We start from the raw sequence: 21,118 nt of genomic DNA, 5'->3' as shown, positions 1-21,118 counted from the left end.
TTGCCTTGCGTCAAATACCTCCAGGCTAATTTAACCAGAGAGTCTGGAACTCTTCTCCCTAGCATTCCTCCCTTCCTAACTCCAATTTTAATGCTTTTGCAGATTCCAGAAAGCAAAGAGTATTCCATGTGATGGGATATCTTTGCATTTTCCAAGAGAGATGAGGTCTTGGCACCGGGGAACTTTGCCATAGGCAGTTCTCCTCCCTCTCTCTGCAGTAGCTGAGGTCATCTGTCAGTGTCAGGAAGGTGAATGACAGGCTGCCCTTTCTCATGTCAAACAGAGGTTTGGCAGGAACTGGGAAACCTTCCTTGTTCTAACATTGGCTGGGAGGCACTCAGCCCTGCTGAATGTTGCAATGATGATTCTTCCTGGGGAGCTCCATCTCCCTTCCCTTCCCTTCCCTTCCCTTCCCTTCCCTTCCCTTCCCTTCCCTTCCCTTCCCTTCCCTTCCCTTCCCTTCCCTTCCCTTCCCTTCCCTTCCCTTCCCTTCCCTTCCCTTCCCTTCCCTTCCCTTCCCTTCCCTTCCCTTCCCTTCCCTTCCCTTTCCTTCTCATCTTCAAACCTACCCACTTTTTTTTATTACAGAAATTCTGATTTTCCTTCTGTAGTTAATCATTAAAAATCACACTGAAATCAATTAGTTCTCCCCAGATTCTGTTTCAGTAAGAAGCCATTTAAGCTGAAATTCTTCATCAGAATTTCCCACCCCCAGTGCCAAGTGGATGAACAGGAGAGTGGTAGCCATGGCGTGCAACAACCAGGCAGGAGGAAGAATTTCAACACAATCAAGGAGAATTTTTGACAGAGGCTGCCAAGAGGAGACTGCAGGCTCACTAGGGAAGAGATGCTCCCACGACTCCCAGGGCAAAGAAGGCTTCCCCACGTGCACCTGCACTTAGACATCCCCCAGCTAGCAGTGGTCACTGTGACCTGCTGAGCAGACATATGTCCACCAGTGATAAGATCAACAGCTCTGTGTACTCTCAGATATTTAGCAACATCTTAGATGAAAAACTGTTGGAGGGGGCTAAGAACATCTGCAGTTTAACACATGCAGGTCCCACAGTGCCAGAGCATGGATTGCTTCCTTGGAGATGGGCAGCTGACTGTGTCCCTCAGGAGTTCAACCCATTCTCCACACATCAGTACTCCAGCACAGAGGGAGCTATTAATGTGAGGTGATACTCACTAGCAAGGCCATTACAGCTGAGGTTGCACCTTCAACATGGAGCCATTACCAATACAGATTTTTACTTGCCTGAAGCTGATAGCCTGTGCAATCAGGTACATTGATCTGCACCTTCAGCACCTTCAAGCTGGATGTCAATCTGAGCTGGCTGTCCTTTGCTAGTCCAGCAGAAGTGGTGGAGGATGAGATGCCTATCTGGAAGTGGCACCTAGGCATCTAACACAGGGGCATTCACAGCATTAGAGGTGCAGATGTCTCTCCATGGACTCCACCAGGATTCCCAAGAGACACCTAAGCAGTAGGCTTAAGATACACTTGTGATGTATGTGCAAAACCCATAAGAAACTGTGCTTTGGGCTTCTGTAGCAATTAGTTCAGCATTGACTGAACTACCCGGCTGGACAGAAAAGGTCTGGGAGTCAGCTGAGTGATCAATCTGCTCCTCTGTATTGATGGAGTTGGTAGTGGCTGTGTGCTGAGAGGAAATGTGAGAGGAAATCCCACTTTATTTCATTGTCCCACTCAGTGGCCTCACCTCAAGCACTGTGAATAGTTTGTGTACCACAACATAGGGTCATCAATCTGTCAGAGAGCATCCAATGGGTGGCCACAAAGATGGGAAAGGCTTCCCAGGGCAGTGAGCACAGCCCCAAGGTGACGGAGTTTATGGGGCATTCCCTATGTAAAGATAATAGTTGGTCCTTTTGGTAGCCAAACTGATTGGGAAATTCAAGTTAATGACCCAGTTGATGCCTTTGTCAGCAGCTGAACAAGACAAAGTGCATGGTGCTTCATGCATGTGGTTGTTGAATGACTGTGCCAAGCAGTAAACTTTCCTCATCCAGCCAGTGTACCTGCAGCAGGCAATTATTTACATCTGAAACCATTGCTCAAAAGGCTGAGTCACTATAAATTAATCACAGCACACTTCTAGAAACTCCGGGTTTGGGTTTCTTCCCTGCTTGACAGCCCACCTGTTGTGCCCAGCCTCAGCCCCCTGGAATGTCTTTTTGAGGGGGAGTTGTAAAAAATATAGATGAATGCAGGACCATGGAACACAGGTGGGGAGGGTAGAGCATGGGCTGCCAGCAGAAGGGTCTCACTGATCAGAGACACAGTTGGGACCTCAGTCCAACTCCATCCCCATGAACATTATGTCCGATACTCTGTAGAGCATCCCTTATCATAAACTCCATCACTTTGGCCAAAATCCACAGCCACAAATGACCCCCTGCACACAATGATCCCGAGCATTAATTCCAGGTATAAACGAGCTTTTCAGGGGGAGGATTTCATTTGTTTGCAATCACATTTGTGCTCAGTGGCTGGAATAGCTCAGCACCACCTGCAAAGCAGCCCCCTCTGTGCCTCTGTGCGTCATTTTTCCAAAGCCCAGAGCCATCCCTGCGGGGGGAGGACGGTGGCCTGGAGCCCAGCCCAGCTCTGCATCTGCACAAACAGGACGAGGTTTGATGGGGCTCAGCCGTTCCCTAAAATAACATCCCTACCCTGTGTTTTAATCTCTTGGAAAACAAAACCCCAGTCGTTTCCAGACAGCAAGGGAGAAATTGCAGGCTCGGGTCATTCTCTGTGGCTCGGGGGAGTTTATTTTCTCTGGGGCTGCATTTTCCAGGATGGCGCTTCCTGAGAAAGCCGCTTGTCTGGGAGCTGTGGGCATGAGCTCAACTCGCAATAATCTGGAGACCCGGGGTCAGCAGGGAAACCAGTTGTGCCAGGAGTCTGTGGGACCTGCCCCTGCTGCAGGATGAGGACAGAGGTGGTTTAGGGTATCTCAGACAGAAGCAGCCTCGTTAGCTGGGAGCACACCTTGCAAACTCTCAGTGTAGCTGGATTGTGGAGGAGGGACAGTGAGGGAAAAAGATAAATAATCCAGAATAAATAATTTTAGCTTAAGGCTGAGCCTGGAGCTTTGACCTCTGTGTGGGCTGGGATTGGTGTTCATGCTTTTGAGCTAAGTCTGGGCTGGCAGGTCCGGATTGCTCTGATGTAGCCCCAAGCATCCAGGAATGGGCATCAACGGCCTCCATCACCTGTGCCATGATGTGTGCCAGGATTTAGGTGCTGATGTTCAGGAGCTGGAGGGCACACACAGCAGATGGCTAGGAAGAAAAACACTCAAGCTGATGATAGGAGCCCGTGAGTCTGACCCCAGCCCTCCCCTCATATTTGCAGAAGAGCTCCCACTCACTCAGTGCTCAGCACTTCTCCCCAGCTGTCTCACTGTCATTTGGAGGTTTCCTGCCTGAAACCACCCCTGCTAGGCGTAGGTACAGATAATATGGGCTGGGAGGGGCAGAGCAGAAGTTCCTGCTGTGGGACAGGAACTACACCCTGGTGTTCTCTCCTAAGCAAGGTTTTGCTGCTGAGAAACCTGGTCTAGATGAATTGAGCAGACGCTGCTGGAGCAACAAGCAGGATGTCTGCCTGCAGACCAGCTGCAATCAATATTGTCATTAGCAGCTCTGCTGGTGGCAGGGACAGTAACCCATGTACAATGCATGGGATGCTCTGATCTGCCCAAAAGAAACAGGATAGGAATTCTCCAGAGAAGCTGAGAAAACGTTGGTCACTCAGGTATAAAACAGGGCAAAATCAAGCAGAAAGCAGAGCTGAGAAAAGGCTTATGCTTTGTTTAGCATGCATCAGGGGGGAGAGACTTTGGCAGAAAAATGCATGCCAGATAGCAATATGTTTGCAGGAGCCTTGATGGTGGGAGACATGGGTATGTTCTCCTCAGCCTGGCACTGGGACTGGAACATACTGCCCACCAGAGTAAGAAGGATGTTGACAAGCTGGAGGAAGTCCAATCCAAGTACGAGTGATGAGGTCTAGTAACCATAGCTTATTAGGAAATGCTAAAGAAATGGGCTTTGTTTAGTCTAGAAAGAAGATGACGAGAAAACAGTTCAGCATCAGGCTAAGTTTAATTATAAAATGGATGGTAATCAGTTGTACTGTAAGGTCAGGGTAAGAAGGGCTGAGAATAGAAACACTGAGGTCGCCACAGAGAAGTGACTGGGCGTTACCAACACCTCCTATCAGCTCCAGCAGCACCAGAGGCATGTCCCTGGGGAGGGTTGGTGTCTCCTCTGGATAAATTTGGACAAGCATTTGCCAGCAGTGCTCCCCTAGAGCACATCTGTGAATGCACCCATCCCCTCTCATTTGTCAGCAGCTCCAGAGCTGCTAGGGAATCACAGGGATGCTCTCTGCCTGCAGCCTGGCTGGGGTAGACCATAAGAAGCCCCATGACTGTCACTGAGGAGAAGATGCTGCGCTCTCATTTCCGTCTCAGCTGTATCTTTCATCTTGCTGTTTTACATCACCCTCACTTCCTCTGCTCTGCCAGCATCTGCCTGCTTACCCCATGCCACTGTTGCCTATGTCTTCTGCTTAACCCCACCTGCGTCCACAGCCCTATCTGAGCTTGCATCTCCTTGGTGCCTGCAGGAAATGAGCTACAGGTGGGGGACATGCACAGATTTCAAAACGCATAATAAACAGAGGTTGGAAGGCTCTAGCAGGCAACTGGCAGCACCCAAATGTGGTTCATGGTGCCTGTCTATGAACACAGGTAATTCAGAGGGAACATGTTTTCATGAGCTCTTCAAGGACTTCCAGGCTGTCCTGGCTTTCCTGCCACCACAACCCATAGCTTGCTCTGCAGTCACTGAACCACATGTGCTGGCGCTGGCATTTGCTTCTCCTACAGCCCAGCAACTGGGCAGCAGTGACCCTTCACATCCATGGGGTGCAGTGCGAGAACTCCAGTTATGACCCAGATCATCTCTCCTCCAGGTCTTCACAAAGCACTGCTGGTTTTTCTCTGCCTTGACACCTTTTTCAAAGGAGAAGCCATAGCTCACCACAGGGCCACCAAAACCACACCATCTGAAAGGCTAACAGTTCTTTTTTTCTTTTTTTTTTGCCCCTCTCCTGCCCTAGCATTGCCAGGCAGAAGGCTAAAATCAGCCTTGGAGACTTTGGCAGGCATGTCTTTACTCTGGGCAATCCCACCTGTGTTTACCAATCTTTTCCAGCTTTTTCCTGCAGTGAGGGCACCAACCTGCATAGCCAGCAAGGAGATGTAAAACAGTACAGTTGTGATTTTCCATTTGTACCATTTCACATCTGAAAAAAAATCCAGTGGTTTGGTTTTTTTTCTTCTGAGGACTAAAAACAAATTTTTAAAAAATATCAAGCCATTATTTAAATAATCAGTGGCTGGGAGTACAGTGACACTGATTTAAAGGGATTAAGCTCCAACCTTAAAGCTCCATGAGGTTGCATTTTTCTGATTGATTCTTCTGCAGACAATGGCTGGGGGGAATCACCCTGGCTTTGCCCCTTTATAAAGTTTGGGTCCAGAATCACCAACACCAGGGGATGGTTGCATGGGGAATGTTGTCCCTCCTGTAAATAAAGCAGGATGCTCAATGTGGGCATGGTGTCAGAAATCAACTTTTCCACGTGCAGGAGCTCTGAGCGCAGGATGTGGAGTTAAAGAATTATTTGCACTGAGTAAATCTTGATGGTGGAGCAGACCTGGGAGCTACTGCTTGTGCTTTAAGAATACAGGGGGGAAAAATATATATATATATATATATATATGTATATATAAAAATATATATAATAGCAGTAGGGTTCTAAAGTGTTGCTGGCTTTTCCACTCATCTCCTGCCCTTTCTCAGCTCCTCTGAGCACCTCCATCCTTTGCACCACCTTCACAGAATTCCCACTCCTGTCCCAGAGGACGTATTCTGTAATCACATCAGCTCCAAAGGATGTTAAGGGAAAACTGAAAAGCTTTCTAATAATGAATAAACCTAGGGGGATTACGTGCCCTGACCTATCTAGAAATGATACGTGAGCAGACTGAAAATGCAAACTAATACATTAAAGAGAAAGACTGGGAGAGGATTTATCAGCCCAGCTCTGTGTCCTGCCCTTGGCTGTGCCTGGCAGAGATGTTTCAGATTGAGGTGGAAGAAACCCCATGAAAAATCCCTACGGTTTGTGTTGGCCCTGCTCTGGGAGGATCCCTAAACCTTGGCTTGTGGCGATGCCCAGCACCCCTTAGCATCTTGGCCTCTGTCTCTTATCATGTCAGTTTGTATCTAACCTAATTTGGGGATGGAGGGCCTCCTTAAAGGGCCTTCCCATTAAAAGCCATGTGTTTTTATGATTATAGCAATTCCCCCATCAACTCCTTCCTTACTTGTTTTCTCATGCCCCTCCTATCTCACCCTCCCAAGTGTAAAAACCCCTTTGTGCCTTTCACAACCAGCTTTGGGCAGACACTACTCCTGTCTGTCTGTCCCGAGGGGAAGTGGCCAAAATTAGAGCCCAGCTCTATTCCCTGAGGGTATTTTTGCATAGATCTTCTGTGGTTTCTCATCTCTGTGCCCAACACAACCAGCTCAGAGCGCTTAGCCAGCATTTCCTCATCTGCCCAGCACAGCCCCGGGGTCTTGCTGTATTTTTCTAATTCAAAACCCACCAAAGTGCACGAAAATCTCAAGCTACGCCCTCTCACACGCATCGCTTTTCACTGCCCAGAGTTTCAATTAACCTGTCGGCAGGCTTTTCATTAGCGCGCCTTCGTTAAGTCCCCATGCAGCCTCCCTGGCCTCAGCCAGCAGATATTACTCTCTGCTCTCTGTAAAAATTTTCCACTTGACTGTTTGCCCTTTCCCCTGCATCGTTAACAAAAGATTTCATCCTAAAATGGACTCTCAGGGATGTCCTATTATTATATTATTTATATGTCGAGAATGAACTCTTGATTCCATTTCTTCTTTTCTCCATCTTAATAAGCTTTTAATACACTGCGGAAGCCAGACAATCCCCCCTTGGCAATTGAGTTTTCTTAAAAGCCTCTTTGATGGTCTTTATCAAAAAGCACTCAGGAAAATGTATTAACTGTTCTCCATTATCCACTATTTTGTTGACTTATCATAAGATGAATACTTTTGCCCTGTGTATTAGGAGCATGCAGACGGCTTTTAACTCTGCCTTTAATAATTATTTCAATTTGCTTGCTGCGTACCACATCAGTTCCAGTTCCTGAATGGATCCTTGCAAACGTGTTCAGTTGAACCATGTATTTGCTGAAAAAAATGCAGGTGTTAATTAAGACTAGTTGCAAATACACCAAAAACACAGGAAATAGCACTGAAAAAATACCTTTTCTGACATATGAAAATGTGTTTCCTTCTGCAGCTTTAAATGAAATACTGTTTTTCTCTTCTCAAACAATATAGCAAGATTAAGTGTAATTTTAGCCTGAGTCCCACATTGCATTAATGTGTTTCTAGGGAAAATTTCTTTCCAATGGCAACCAGCTCAAGCTAGAGAGGGAGAGAAGTCTCTTTTCAGTCTGATCTTCTTCTGTGATTAAACTAAATGACACCATTTGGGGCTTTCCCATAGACATTCACCTTCTTAACAAGCACAAAAATGTTTGGTTGTACCCTACAGCTGGTTGTATCCTACAGCTTTCTAAGGAGAAAACCATTGGCTGCTCTCCACGGCTCTCTTGTTAGAAGGGGTTTTGGTGCTGATGTACCAAGGGGTGCCAAGGGGACTGGGTTGGAGGGATATCCACCTGCTCAGACATCTCCCTTGTCTCGGGGATGCCATGCAGTCCATTGCCTTGTTCCTGTTCCTATAGGATGCTTTTGGCAAACATCTTCCCTTCAAAAATGGCCACTTCCAGCTTGTGCGAGAGCATCTCTTCAAATGAAATAATAAGAGGGGGTTGAGCTGGTGGTCCTATTCTTTGGTTAAGGTAGGGTCTCGTCTTAATCACTACTGCAAAATTATATGAAGTGCTCTAGAGGGATGCATCAAATTACCTATCAGAGGCATTTCATGACAAATCATGTAAAACCAGGCTGGGATCACAGTGCACATCCAAGGGAAATTCACTGGACATCATTTTTCATGTGATGGGTGCTCTTTCCCTTTCCTTGTACCCCTCCAAGGGATGTGCTTTTTTGAAGGGAAGTCACCAATGTTGTCATAGTGAAGCGGAGAGCCAGACCCATATCTTTTCCTTTTCTCCAGGTCCTGTCGTGCGAGGACAACTCTCCAGGCAACTCTCCCGGCACTTCAGCCTCCCAGGTAAAGGCACCCCAAAGGATGGTCCAGGGCAAGGCTGGGTGGTAAAGATGGTCTTGGAGGGCTTAAGGAGCCCAGATTCAGTAATACTGTTGTGCTGCTCCTGATTCCCAGGAGATTCAGTGCTTGGTGGCCATAGGCCCTTCATCCCACTTGCAGGATGTCATCTAAACTGTTGTACTGCTGAATAAACTGGTTTTGAGACAGAAAGTGAAGCCAAGTCAACACATTTCGATAAGGACATCAAAATCTTCCCAAATACTGGGCTTTAATCTCTTTGAAGGCTGATCGGAACAAGGATGGCTGGAGAGGATGCAGAAGGGAGATGTAACCATCTCTTGTGTATTTAGTATATGAATAAGGATCCTCAGTAAGACATTCTTGTGAACATCTGTATACATGGAGATGGAGACCAACAGGACAAGTTGAAAGACACTGTATCTCCCTTGAAAGCATAGCGCCTCCATTGCATTGCATTTCTCAACCCATACTTGACTCCTGACTCACAGGGAAATGCTTTCCACACATTCCTTGGCTTTGGGGAAAGGCTGTAGGTCAGAACCACAGTCATTATCCAGAGGATTTATGTTCCTAATAGGAAACGGAAAGGTGAAAATTTCAGAAGTAACATGGAAGAGAGGCTTCCCCAGGCTGGATCAGACTCTGGCAGATTTTGCAATGTATTATGTCTTGGTTTCAAACTCTCTTTGAGTTTGAACCAAGACTCAAAGAGTGAGAAAAAGGTAAAGAAGGCAGAGGACTCTGCAGTTTCAAGACTTCCTCTCAGTTTTGGGGTGAAGTGGTTTCTATTCTCTGAAAATTTATTCACCCTTCTATGACTTCTTTTGGAAAGAGATAATGATGTTCCTGCTGTCCACTCTGGCTGGACGTGCACTTGAACATAGGAGCTGGACCCAGGGCATAAGGGTCTGCATACTGCATTTCTGTGTATTGGGATAGGATTTAGCTCAGATCATTACAGAGCTGCAGTGATTTTGTGGCCCTCAGCTCCCCAGACTGACATTAGAAGAAGAGTTAAAAACAGGAAATCTGGTGGAAAACTCCAAGACAAAGGGGCACACCGGGAGTAAGTTGCTGTTTTGATTGACTCATCTGGATCAGGCTGGACAGAGGTTCTGCAAAATAGGAAAAGAACTTCTGGATAAAGGAAAAGGTGAAGAAGACATTTTTCCCTTTCTTGCTGCCCAGACGCTGAGACTCTGTTTGGATGATAGAAACACAGATCTGTGCTACATGGCCAAGGCATCTGCCAGAGTGGATGACCCAGATCCTCATCCCCTGCTCTTTATGAACTCTTCCCTTTGGGATTGAGCAGAACATTTGATTTGGCTTGAAGAAAGGACTTCTGCTGTTCTTTCTCCCAGCATATTAAGGGTTGCAATCATTCCCACCTTCTTCTTTCACTTTCCTGCCTCTGATGTCCCCAGCTTGGTCAGCACACTGAGCAGTCTCCCAGTCTTGCCTGGGATCTCCCTGTGCGACCATCAGTGTGTGGAATTTCTTCTTGGCAAAAGTAACAAGAGAGGAAGTGAGCACTGTGTGGAAATCGCCTGTGGGTCTGCTTTCTGAAAGGTGACTCCTGGAAATGATACAGAAATGCATATTCTGGTGTAAAGAAAGACAGCTGGAGCCACTTTTGTGCTGGACACACTGCCAGGGAACAGCACGTTCAAATGTACAGTCTTTCTGGAAAGCACTTTCCCAATCCTTCCTCATTGCTTCCTTACAAGCGATTCCTTGATGCTCTTGAAGGAACCTTCCACTTTGCAAGCAGGGACCATGACTGAGATCGTTTTCCATAAAATGGTGGAAGAACAAGAAGCACTTGGGTGGGGAGATGTCTTCCATACAAAAGGGCAAACAGTAGCTGAATTTTGGCAAAAAATGGAAAGTAACAAGGCCAGACAAGCTGAGTTTTCCTTAGAGATAGGAAGCAGCTAGGTAGGTGGAAAACCTGAGCCAGGATAGCGCAGTCCTTTCTGCTACCTTCTCACTGCTGAAGTGAAATTTTCAGATCTCACAGCTGAGGCTGTGCTTTGATGAGGGTTGGGACATGAAGTTTTAGCTCAGGAGAGGTGTTCTTAATGGACCTGAGGCTTTGGCACCAATAGAAACAGGTGACCCTGCTCTGGTGGCCTCATTCTGCACCAGTATCAGTGAAAGCAGGGGGACTTCTGTTTTCTCTGCTGGAATGGTTTGACTCCTTGTGGAAGGAGATTGGCAGGGAACCAGCAATAAATGCGTATTTCTTTAATAAGTACATCCTCATGAATCAGTCCTGGCAGATGTACAAGGCAGGCTCTGGGTTTCCTCAAACTCTGGCTGACTCCAGGGGAGAATTCATTTCCTAGCATTTCTTCCCATCCCCTCTCCTGTCCTGCTTCACCCATTGCCAAAGAAGGCTTTAACCCAGGGCCAAGAGCTCCAGCCACTTGCTGTGTCCTGAGCATGGGAGGCAGAAAGCAGCACATGAATTACGATGACTTGAACTACTGCTCCAAGTACTGGCTTCAGAGCCATCACTTTCAATCAAGCCATAAACTGCCTGCAATATACAGCCTGTCTATATGTTGTTTGTATGGCATTGACTGAAGAGTGAGCTAAGCTAATTGGTGTTGAAGTCGTTGCTATTAACACATGAAATCCCTCCTATGCCTGGAGCACTCTGCAGTACAACGACTCCCAGGGCATTGAGTTGTATGTCATCATTCTGAGGCTGAGTTTTTCTTCCATCGGGAGATCTGAATTCAGACCTGACTGCCTCCACATCTCTGTGTATTTGCTGGCTGAAATCTTGGGCAGCACTCTCCCATAGAAATTCCTCACCCAGACTGACCCAAGGAGTTTCAGTGGGATGCCATGAAGGACACAAAGGAGGATTCTATGGACACAGGGCAGAAGGTTCGGTATAGTCCTTACTGACCCCTTGCAACAACAACCAACATATATAATTATGAAAAAGACATGGAGATTGCTACCTCCCATCTGCCTCCAGACAATACAGAAAAATTAGAAAAATCTACTTTCAGGTGTGCAAAGCCTCTGCACAGAGAAGCACTCACCCTCTGCTGGCCGGCACACTGCTGCTTCTCCTCCTCCCTCAAATCCTATTAGTATTAGAGAAGGATAGAGCTATAACAGGAAAAGCCACCTCTTAGCAGCACTGCTGACAGCTTGCCTTTTAAATCTTTAATAAGAGCTGGCTTGCACAGCTGCTCTCATCTGCTGCATGACAGCACAGGGAACCACAACTCTGCCTGGTGCTGCATCCTGGGGTCACTAAAGCACACCAAGGAGCCTCAGCCTTGCAGGTCTGACTTCATCAGAAACTCTTTCCTCTCTACATATGTGTCAGGACCTGAATTCAGGACTTTATTCCCTTGTCTCATATGGGGGGGAGCAGATGCTCTTCCCCATGTCCTACGCTCCTGTAACCCAGAGAAGAGGGAACAAGTCTGCCAGCAAAGGACATGATGCACCATGACGGCTCAGGAGCTGAGTTCTGCCCTCAACCCACGCAGCACCCAGAAGTGTTTCAAGGCCCCGTGGCACAGAGTTCAGCTCAAACTTCCTCCTCCACATCTCAACTTGGGACCACAGACTGTTCCTGCAATGAAAAGGGTGCAACAATAGCTACTCCGGGACATTAACTAGAACCGTTTATAGGCCTGCTGAAACATGGTGACCACAAAAACTTTTCTAGAGTGTCTGGGCGAAGAATATTGCCATAGAGAGTAAAAAGCTGTGTTTACAGCTCAGGAAAGAGTTTGCAACTGTAATTCAGGAGTGATGAAGGGCATGGAGCTTGCTGGGATTCTGCTGCCCTCTCCTGGATGCAGCATCTTATTTTGCCCCATGAGTTCATGGGCTGTGGTTCATGGGAGTTGTGTGTGGATAGGTTGTCTGCAAAGCCTATTTCTCCAGCATCCGTATAGAGTAAAAAGGGGGCCTACATGGATGAGAGTGTGCGTGGGCCATACACGTGTGTCCCACTGTGTCCTCACACCTTCAGTGCACATCACAGCCTTTGGACATATACATGAGCAGCTCAGAGTTGCCAATCCCGAATGATTTGGGTGAGGATTTCTAGTAGATGTGTCCCCACAGGCATATCCTGCAGAAACACAGCCACTGTCACAGGCAGAGCAGGATCAGCCCAAGGAAATGACACAGTCTGGACTTACTGCATTGTGAGATGATCCAGTTCTGAGACCTGGTCATGGAGAGGATGGGCTATTACCATCGGGAGGGATCTGGGAGGCATTGAAGCAGATAGTGCCCAGACCCCTTTTCACCACGGACACACAGCAGGGTTCTCTGGGAGGTCATTCAGGCCCTGGTGATGTTCATATGTGGAGTGCAGCCAACTCTACCTTCCTTGCTCTCTGTGCATCATTCACTTTCTATGAGTTTCTTTTCTTGGTCTTGATTTTTTTAGGTAGCTCTTGGCTCAGTCTGCCTGTTCCCCAGCCTTCAGAAACAGAGCAGAGCTCTAAAAAACACATGTCTTCTTCTGAGCCCATCCTGGACCTCAAGACAGACACGACAGAAGCCCTTCCAGGTGAGAAAAGTGCTGTTTGATGTGCTGGGTGCCTGCAGTCAGAGACAGAACCGTGCACTGGCCACCTTGATGGACCTGCACTAAGCAGTAGACTCTGAATAGAGATATGTATTCTTATTAGTCCTGTGTATAGTTTCTTCTTCTTCCTGCTATATCAATTCCCAATTTCTGGAAGGAATGCCTCCTCTGGAGCAACTATGGTTAGGGCTGCACTGCTAATGAAGCCTCTTCCCATCAGTAGCAAAGGTGGGATTTTCATTTGAGGGTCACTGGGCTTCAAGGGTTTCTTCTCACCATGTTTTCAATCACTGGGAATCTGGGGTGCTCTGGTTTAGCCTCAGTGACCATGAAGCTTAGCTTTGTCACCAGAGGGGGTCTTCTGGGCCAAACAGTGTGAGATCTCCACTCAGAAACATCAATCTGAGTGATACTAGCCTATGTAATCCCACATCCCAGACATATCTGTACTGTTGTGTGCTTACCATGTCATAAGTCAATACAAGTTATAAGTCATGTCCATACGCTTTCCCATGCTCAAGAATACTTCCCATGCTGAGCTGTTTCCAGGAAGAAGTTTCCCTGTGCACATGCCATGGCAGAGATCAGATGGAAAGGCTGAATCATATATCCTGGGTTGTAAGCATTTAGACAATTCCACAGTCAGGATGGCTCATCCAAAACCAGTGATCACTCATCTCCCAGTCACACGAGTGCCCCTGATCTCCTGAGAAACTGCAAAGCAATCCCTGCCATCTGCTGACACAGCAGAAGGCAGCAGTATCCATTTGGTGGAAGCTCCCAGCAAGAGACATGGAGATGCAGGTCCCAGCATGAGGAGCTGCTGCTTTGCCAGATTCTCCTGTCTTTCTTGAGCTCATTTATAGAGCACCCAGTGAAGATGATACCCAGTTACTAGGCATACACTTCTAGCTGTAAAAGACTTAATGTTCCACTGTTGGTATTTGTATAATCAAGATGTTGTAATTACAATATAATTATATAATCAATAGATATCAAGATGTTATAATCACAATATAATCAAGAGAATTAGGCAAAGTAAACAATGATCACAAAAGAGAATTAGTGGAAGAGCTTACCCTTCAGCTGAGCTCACCAGAAGACACCAAGAGGGGTGATCTCCAGAAGAGATCCTTCCCCACTGGTAGCCAACTCTTAAATAGGTCTAGGAGGGGTGGAGCCTGGCTCTACCCCTTCCGGCAGCACAGGAGAATTGCCTTCACCTGTGCTCCTCTGGCTGGCTCATGGCTCGCCTCAGGTGATCAATCAGAGGTTCAGGCCGTGACTGAGCAGTTCCCATACAGTATTTTATAGCCAAAAAACACACAAAAGTAAGAAACCTTTTTCTCCTACCAATCTCAACTACATAGAATATCTGTGCTCCATTTTTTTCCTTTTGCACATTCTATTTCCTCCATCATCTTTCCACCATCCCACCTGGGAACACATACAGTGATAATTTCCCATGGCTGGGAACAAATTATCCCAGGACCAATGCAGTAACGCACGCTGAGATATCCACTGTGACACTTCTCTGAAACCTCCTCTTGCTGGGTTCTTAATGCAGCTAGTGATGGTTTGCTTCAGGTAGACATTCCCCAGGCCAGTCCATGCCCTTGGAAAAATCTCCTGGCCCCTTCCAGCTTGCAAATCTCTCCACAGGGAGAGCAGCACCTCTTGCAAAGTATTTACCATGTGCAATATTGGTGACTGACTCCTGCCAAGGAATTGGAAAGTCTTACCTGCAGAGATTGGCTTGGCAAGAAGTGCACAGTGAAGGCTGCTTTTGCTTCATGCAGCACTGAAGCATCTTCCCCAGAGCAGAGGTTTGTTGGTGTGAGTCAGCATGGATCCACTGGCTGCAGCTGCAGCAGCTTGCAACATCTGCCACTGTAATTTGACCTCTCATGTCTGAATTCATCCTGTTTTGCCTAAACAAAACTTGTTGCAAGTCGTCTCCCTGCCATAAAGCTGCAGTCACTGACTCAAAAGTAAAATGAAACATAGCAATTCTGCTAAGTGTCTGTCTGACAGAACTGCTGGCCATCAGGTAGGGGTTCCATCTCTGCTGGTGTGCTTCAGGAAGCATCTCTCAGCTCCTCCAGCAAACTGCAGGCAGACATTATTCTCAGAAAAGATTTTCCCTGCAGCTGGGACATCTCACAGCATCAGCACCAGCAGGTCCTGCTAAGAGCTTTGCCCCGAGAGCCAAACCTTCCCTCCAGGAGGAGTTGCTCATCCTGCAGCCAGCTCTCAGAAGCACATGTGAAATCCTCAAGTCCTTCACCCACCCAACCTCCTCCTGATGGCAAAGTCCAACCTGAGTGACAAAGGACAATCTGGATTATTGTTTCAAGGCTGCAGAATTGGATCTGTCAAGGGATCCACACTGGGTAGCTTGGGTTTTCTTCTAGCTGCAATGTTGCAGCTGCAGAAACTAACCTTAACTGTAGGAGCAATATATGTTTATTGCCCCATGGGGGATAGGAGGAGTTTTGTCTTTAGCAGGGAAGTTTAAAGCCAAAAGCTGCTTGTCCTGGTCCTACTGGTGTTACCATAGCAGTTAATCCATGCACAGTGTCACCAGAGATGCAGATTTAGTGCAGTCTCACTGGCACAACCAGGCTAATTGAGGCTCTTGGGAATGCAGAGGCTACTGCTGTGGGCAGATGGGGTCAGAGCCATTTATTTACACAGAGTCTTGTCCTTCTTTGATGAAATAAGTGGGATTAGAGACAGACAGAAGTGTAGACATCACTTTTCAGGCTCAGCTTGATTTTTCAATAATCACTTTGGGCAGAGGTGAGACCTGAGATTCATGGGGATAAGGAGCTGGCGGAGCAGCAGCTATTCTGCATCCAGCATGAGTAGGCTGCAGGTAAACCCATCACCATCAGATTGCACGAGAAATATTTAGGGCGGGGGGGGGTGTGAGGGGGAGGGGGGGGGGAGGAGGCAGCATCTATCTGTTTTCTGAATGCACTTTTAGTACTAGCAAAACTTTGATTCAAACAAATGGTTCAGGCCCGTGCCCACCTCCTTCAGGCTCAAACAGGGATGCAAACTGAGTGAGCTCCTCCAGCTCATTCTGAAACTTTCTTCCATCTCCATGTCACAACATGCTACACCAAAGAGGCTAGGAAGGAGTTGAATAAGCTTGTGCAGAAAGTGGGGCATGATTTTTTTACCCCAAACTATGTGGTGGTGGTGTTTTTCATTTATAAAATCTGGAAGGAAAGAACCAACAAAATGCAACCACAGAGCAAAAACAGAGATGCACAGAGCTCTGCTTCTGCCCGTGGGGAGGGCTTCCCTCTAAAGCCCATCTCTCTGTCTGACTGTCTGGTAGGAGCTCAGAGAGTGCTTTTGTTTGGGACAAAATAGTTCCTCTTTTTCTGTGAGACGTAGGTGTCTGAAAAAGTAGTAGAAGAGGAAGAGCCATCTTTGAAGCCAATCTGGTCTGAGCTGAAAGTCCCCCATTGGCGCAGGGAAGCAATGTAGGTATGAACTGCTTTTCACTCCTCAACACACAGATCTGTCCTAAAAGCCCAGCAACATCCCTCTGGCATCAGCCACTTTTCTTTTCTAGAAAGGAAACTAGGAATGCTTCATTCAGAGCCACAGGGCTATGCTGGACCTCTGGGCTCAGGTCTCTTCTGGAGCTTGAGGCACTAACACAGAGCAAAGCAAACAATGTGAGCTTGGGACATGGCACATGGTGAGTTCATCTCCTTGTCAAGCACTAAGAAAACAGTGCTATCCACAAGAGCAGCAAGGAGCTGGGACAATGTGTTCTTCCTCTGCAACGTATGAGCTTGCCACGTGCAGGAGCCCATTAATTGCACTCAGCAGGATTTCCAGCAGCACCGTGGGGCTGCCTTGGAAGTGTCACTTCCGTGCTCTAATTGATGCTCTACAGCAGACAAAAGTGTCGCGCAGGAAGAAAAGTCTGAGAAAATTAAAAAAGGATGATAAAATCTGTCAGTGTAACAGATCCTTTCTCCCAGCTGAGTGTGAGGAGCACTCAGGAAGAGTGGTGATGTGTGCTGGGGTCATCTCAGGAGCTGTACCCACATATTGTCAGACACGGGGGTTCATATTGCTATAGACAAGAAATGCGATGTGAGGGAAGTTTAGCCCAGGGGAAAATGAAATTATTTGTCCAGAGCTATAGAACTATAGAATAGGCTTAGGTTGGAAGGGACCTTAAAGCCCATCCAGTCCCAAATCCCTGCATGGGCTGGTTGCCACCCACTAAGTCAGAATGCCTAGGATCCCATCCAACCTGGCCCTGAGCAATTCCAGGGATAGGACATTCACAAGTTAGAGATGATCAATCGCAAGGCAATATCCTGGAAGACTGAGCTGCCTCAGTGTTAGGTTGTGCACAGGTCAGATTCCAGAGAGGTCCCCGTGCCCCTGAAATCACTAGCACACAAAACTCTTAACTGTGCTCAGAAGGACTGATGCCACGGCTTAGGCCTTAGGATTCATGGATCCGAGTGCCTTGTACCAGGCACAGGAAAACTGCTGGTGACCAGTGCAGAAGAGTGGGAAGGATGAACATCTGTTCCTTGTCATCTGCCTCTTGCTGGATCCTGCAAATTCTAGCATGGATCTGATTTTCTTTGGAGAGCCCCTGCAGGTCTGCATGGCCCTTGGCTCCCCTCCAGCCCTAAGCAGTTTGGGATCATGTGCTGATGCAGGTGGATGCTTGGGCTGCAGTACTTGGCCAAGACGTTCAGCCAGGAGGAAGCTTGTGTTTCAGCATCGTGTGGGGAGAAAATAAAATCCTGCTGAGATCTGTACTTCTCAGTGTGTGCAGGACCATTTGTGCAGATGTTAGCGTGAGAACATACCAGAGCAGGCTATGGTGTTTGAGATAAAGCAAAGCTAAGTAAATTGCTTATGGGCAGTTAATAAGTATTTCTGAAGAGCAGTCATTAGGAGTCACCAGTCCATTTATGCAAAGTGCCTCAGCCGCCTAGAAATGGCCCAAATTATCATACCTAAACTAACAGAATTAGGCTGCTCGTATTTGCAGAAGGTCGTGACTGAGTTGTGTACTGACACAGGGAGAGAAATCGCAATGCCAAGTTTGCTATCGTCATTGGATGGCCTAGGAGCTAAGATGTTGGAGAAGGGAAGAGATGTGAGTTCAGCCTGCAGCTAAGCTATAGGCTCCTTATGTGAATTTGAGTGCATCAGCTTACGCTGCCCTTGCCTCGGTTCCCCATTCCACAAAGGCAGTTGTGAGGCTTGCAGATAAGGTGATTAAAGCAGTCTAAGAACTTAGAGACTTTATTCCATCACTCAAATAATTTGGGGCTAAGATACATCCCTGTAACTTCCTGGTGAGATGTGACAAAGAAAATCCAGCCTTCAAGGCTGCTCCTCAGTGATGGATGACATTTCAGCTTTCCACCTCTGGTAAGTGTTGTGCTGAAGCTGTTCAAGTAAATGTCAAAATAAAAAAAAGAAGAAAAGAGAAAGGAAGAGGGGAAAAATAACCCTTTAGAAAAGTTTTCAGAGAAAAATAAAGTGACATTTAGTGATAGGACAAGGCAAAGTGGTTTTAAACTGAAGGAGGGGGAGATTTAGATTAGATGTTAGGAAAACATTCTATACTCAGAGGGCAGTGAGGCCCTGCTGCCAGAGAGCTGTGGCTGCCCCATCCCTGGAGCTGCTCAAGGCCAGGTGGGATGGAGCCCTGGCAGCAGGAGCTGGTGGAGGCAGCCAGCCCATGGGTTGGGGCTGGTGGTGTTTGAGGTCCCTTCCAACCCAAAATATCCTGTGATCTTGTGTTTTTCTGTTTCCATGGGTGGCAAAGTTTAGATTGAGGGATTTGAAATGGAAATATTTTATATTCTGCTTTGTAACTCAAAACCTTCCTTCTCTTCCCTCCTCCCCACTTCCCTCCCCCAAAAAACAATAACAACACCAGTAGGTTAAGAATTTAGACATTTTAGAGGAAAATGAAACCACACTACCCACACACTTACATGTCTGCTCTTCTGCTTTGCCCCATGGCATCACAAGCCATGTTCCTACTCTCTCTCAGCTCTCTGCTTTATCCCCAGCCTGCAGTGACCCTGAGGAGCCCAGACCAGACCCAGGGATGAAGCAAGACCCTGTCAGCACCCTGTGTGAGTGTGATGCTGCAGCCTCCAGCACCAGCAGTCACAGCGAGCCCAGCCCTGCTCCATCCGCAGGTGAGAGCATCTCAGGCAGAGACTCCAAGTCAGAGCAGGGGAACCCCAGCCCTGCAGACTCCATGCCATGTCCAGAAGCCCCTGAAGAATGCCCAGCTCGCCCCAACACCCTGGACTTGTCCAAGTCGCTGAAGAAGCTGGAGGAAGTGAAGCAGATGGGGCAGAGGCGTAACAGTGACCACACGGCGGTGAAGGAGAACGGGGTCGGGAGCAGCCCTGTGGCCGCAGCGGTGAGCGAGGAGAGGAAGGCGCTGCAGTCCGAGCTGGGGAAATGCATCGAGGACTTCCGGAAGATCAAGATCCCTCATGCCTTTCCCAATAAGAAACGGCAGTGGCAAAGCGAGCTGCTGAGGAAATACCAGTTGTGAGGGCTGCGGTGAGGCTCCCCCAGCCGGTGGGTGGCGCAGGGCATCGGCACACCTGGGGTGGGGAGTATAGGCTGCTCCTTCAACAAGTGTTGCAAGCTGAAAACTAGGACAGCATGCTCCTTAACATGGCAGGAGGGATGCATGCTGCCCCAGACATTATGAACATAGGTGAAGGGACATAAAAAAGGCAAGGGGGCCCAGGGAGAATTACGAGGGGAAAAGCTACCATCCAGCAGGAGCCCTCATCTTTGTGTGAACAAATTTTCCTGGTGTTTCAAGTAATAAAATATAGTTGATGTCAAAAAGGAATTAAAATCTCCCCATCTCTTTGGCAAACATGTTTAGCTCATCTGCTCAAAGCTGTGCAAGTGGTTTAGATGTTCCATTTCCTTTAAATTAATGGAAGTTCCGTATCTGACTCCCTTCTGTTCTTGGCAAAACTTCCCCATCTGTAATATCTGCAACTGGAGAGCTGGGATTCAACAGAACCTTCTTTTCGTGAGAGGTCATGATGTTTTGCAGATATTTTCCTTTTTTTACACAAATCCTTGAACGCTGCCCAGCCTCACACTTGGGGCTCCAGCCAAAAATGAGTAAGTGAGAGGGGGAGTGCATCTCCTGCAGAGCCATAGTCAGACCAATCAGAATCAAATCCCCATCATTCTAGCCAGTTCTTGGCTACTCCTTGTATCCAGGTGCTGTTGGATGGCTGAACCCAACCTCAAAAGGAGAATGGAAGGAGCTCAGCTATGTGGGGCTCTTCTGCCGGATGGGGATTGGGTAAGAAGTTGTGGATAAGCACCAAGAAGGGGCCAGGGTGGGTAGCTCTGAGTGGGGCAATGTCACAGCCACCCAGCAGGGTGGATGATGGGTTGGAATATGCAAGTGGTCCTGGAGATCTCAGGAGGACTTCATGGATGTTCTTGTGATGGAGGTGCTGGATTGGCCAAGTGGATGCACAGCTGGATCTGCTGCCCACTGACAGAGTAGACACCAGATGTGGTTGTGGCAGTCAATGACATCTTTGGCCCCCCTGATCAGAAACAGTGAATTTTGAGATCCTGAGAGGAGCAGGGAAGATGAGCAGCAGAACACAGACTCTGGCTGCCCTGATGTGTCACTGGTCCCCAGCAGAATCCCAAGGTCTCCCCCTCTCTGGACCCGTAGAAGCTTGGAGAGTCACCTCCTGCCCCAGCTGCGGCCTCCAAACCTCCCACTGATAAAGGATAAGGGAGGCATCCAAACCCCCAGCAGCAATCACACTGCAGGGCATGCAGGGCAGCCCTCCCACCCCAGCAAAAGCCACAGAAGAATTTCAGTGTGTTTTGTTTTTTTTTTATTAAACAGAAACAACTCAATTAAAAGCTCGATGAGTGTTTGTTGAGGTTTTGTTGGGCCGAATTGCTTGACCTTTTGGGGGATGGATGTGGAGGCTGGATCCACATTCTTCTTCCTTTTATATACAGACACACGATGATAGTGTTTATAGGAACTTGTAGAGACAGAGAGATGCAAACTGCTCTGGGGAAACCACCACGTGCTGGGCTTCAAAGATTTTTGGAACCTCCAGGCTTGCAAGTGGTGAACATGAGCTGATGGGTGA

General features: G+C 47.6%; 1 protein-coding gene across 1 annotated transcript; it reads left to right on the top strand.

Annotated features, from left to right (window-relative positions):
* Positions 1-8,156: 8,156 nt before the first annotated feature.
* LOC128075923 (BTB/POZ domain-containing protein KCTD16-like) lies at positions 8,157-20,793 on the top strand. Its single transcript, XM_052673113.1, has 3 exons — positions 8,157-8,338; positions 12,795-12,917; positions 19,016-20,793. The coding sequence occupies exons 1-3, from the start codon at positions 8,164-8,166 to the stop codon at positions 19,513-19,515; spliced, it is 798 nt and encodes a 265-aa protein (XP_052529073.1). The 5' UTR covers positions 8,157-8,163; the 3' UTR covers positions 19,516-20,793.
* The last annotated feature ends 325 nt before the right edge of the window (positions 20,794-21,118 follow it).

This window comes from Tympanuchus pallidicinctus, unplaced genomic scaffold (genome assembly GCF_026119805.1).
Source record: "Tympanuchus pallidicinctus isolate F22 unplaced genomic scaffold, pur_lepc_1.0 scaffold13, whole genome shotgun sequence".
NCBI classification, from domain to species: domain Eukaryota; kingdom Metazoa; phylum Chordata; class Aves; order Galliformes; family Phasianidae; genus Tympanuchus; species Tympanuchus pallidicinctus.
Note: the sequence above shows the minus strand (reverse complement) of the source record. Positions and strands in the feature narration are given on the sequence as shown.

Excerpts from the sequence above, each read along its gene's own strand:
- LOC128075923 (XM_052673113.1), top strand. The coding sequence starts at position 8,164 with ATGGGTGCTCTTTCCCTTTCCTTGTACCCCTCCAAGGGATGTGCTTTT. Across the intron at positions 8,339-12,794 it reads CCGGCACTTCAGCCTCCCAG|GTAGCTCTTGGCTCAGTCTG; the intron begins GTAAAGGCACCC and ends TGATTTTTTTAG. Across the intron at positions 12,918-19,015 it reads CACGACAGAAGCCCTTCCAG|CCTGCAGTGACCCTGAGGAG; the intron begins GTGAGAAAAGTG and ends CTTTATCCCCAG.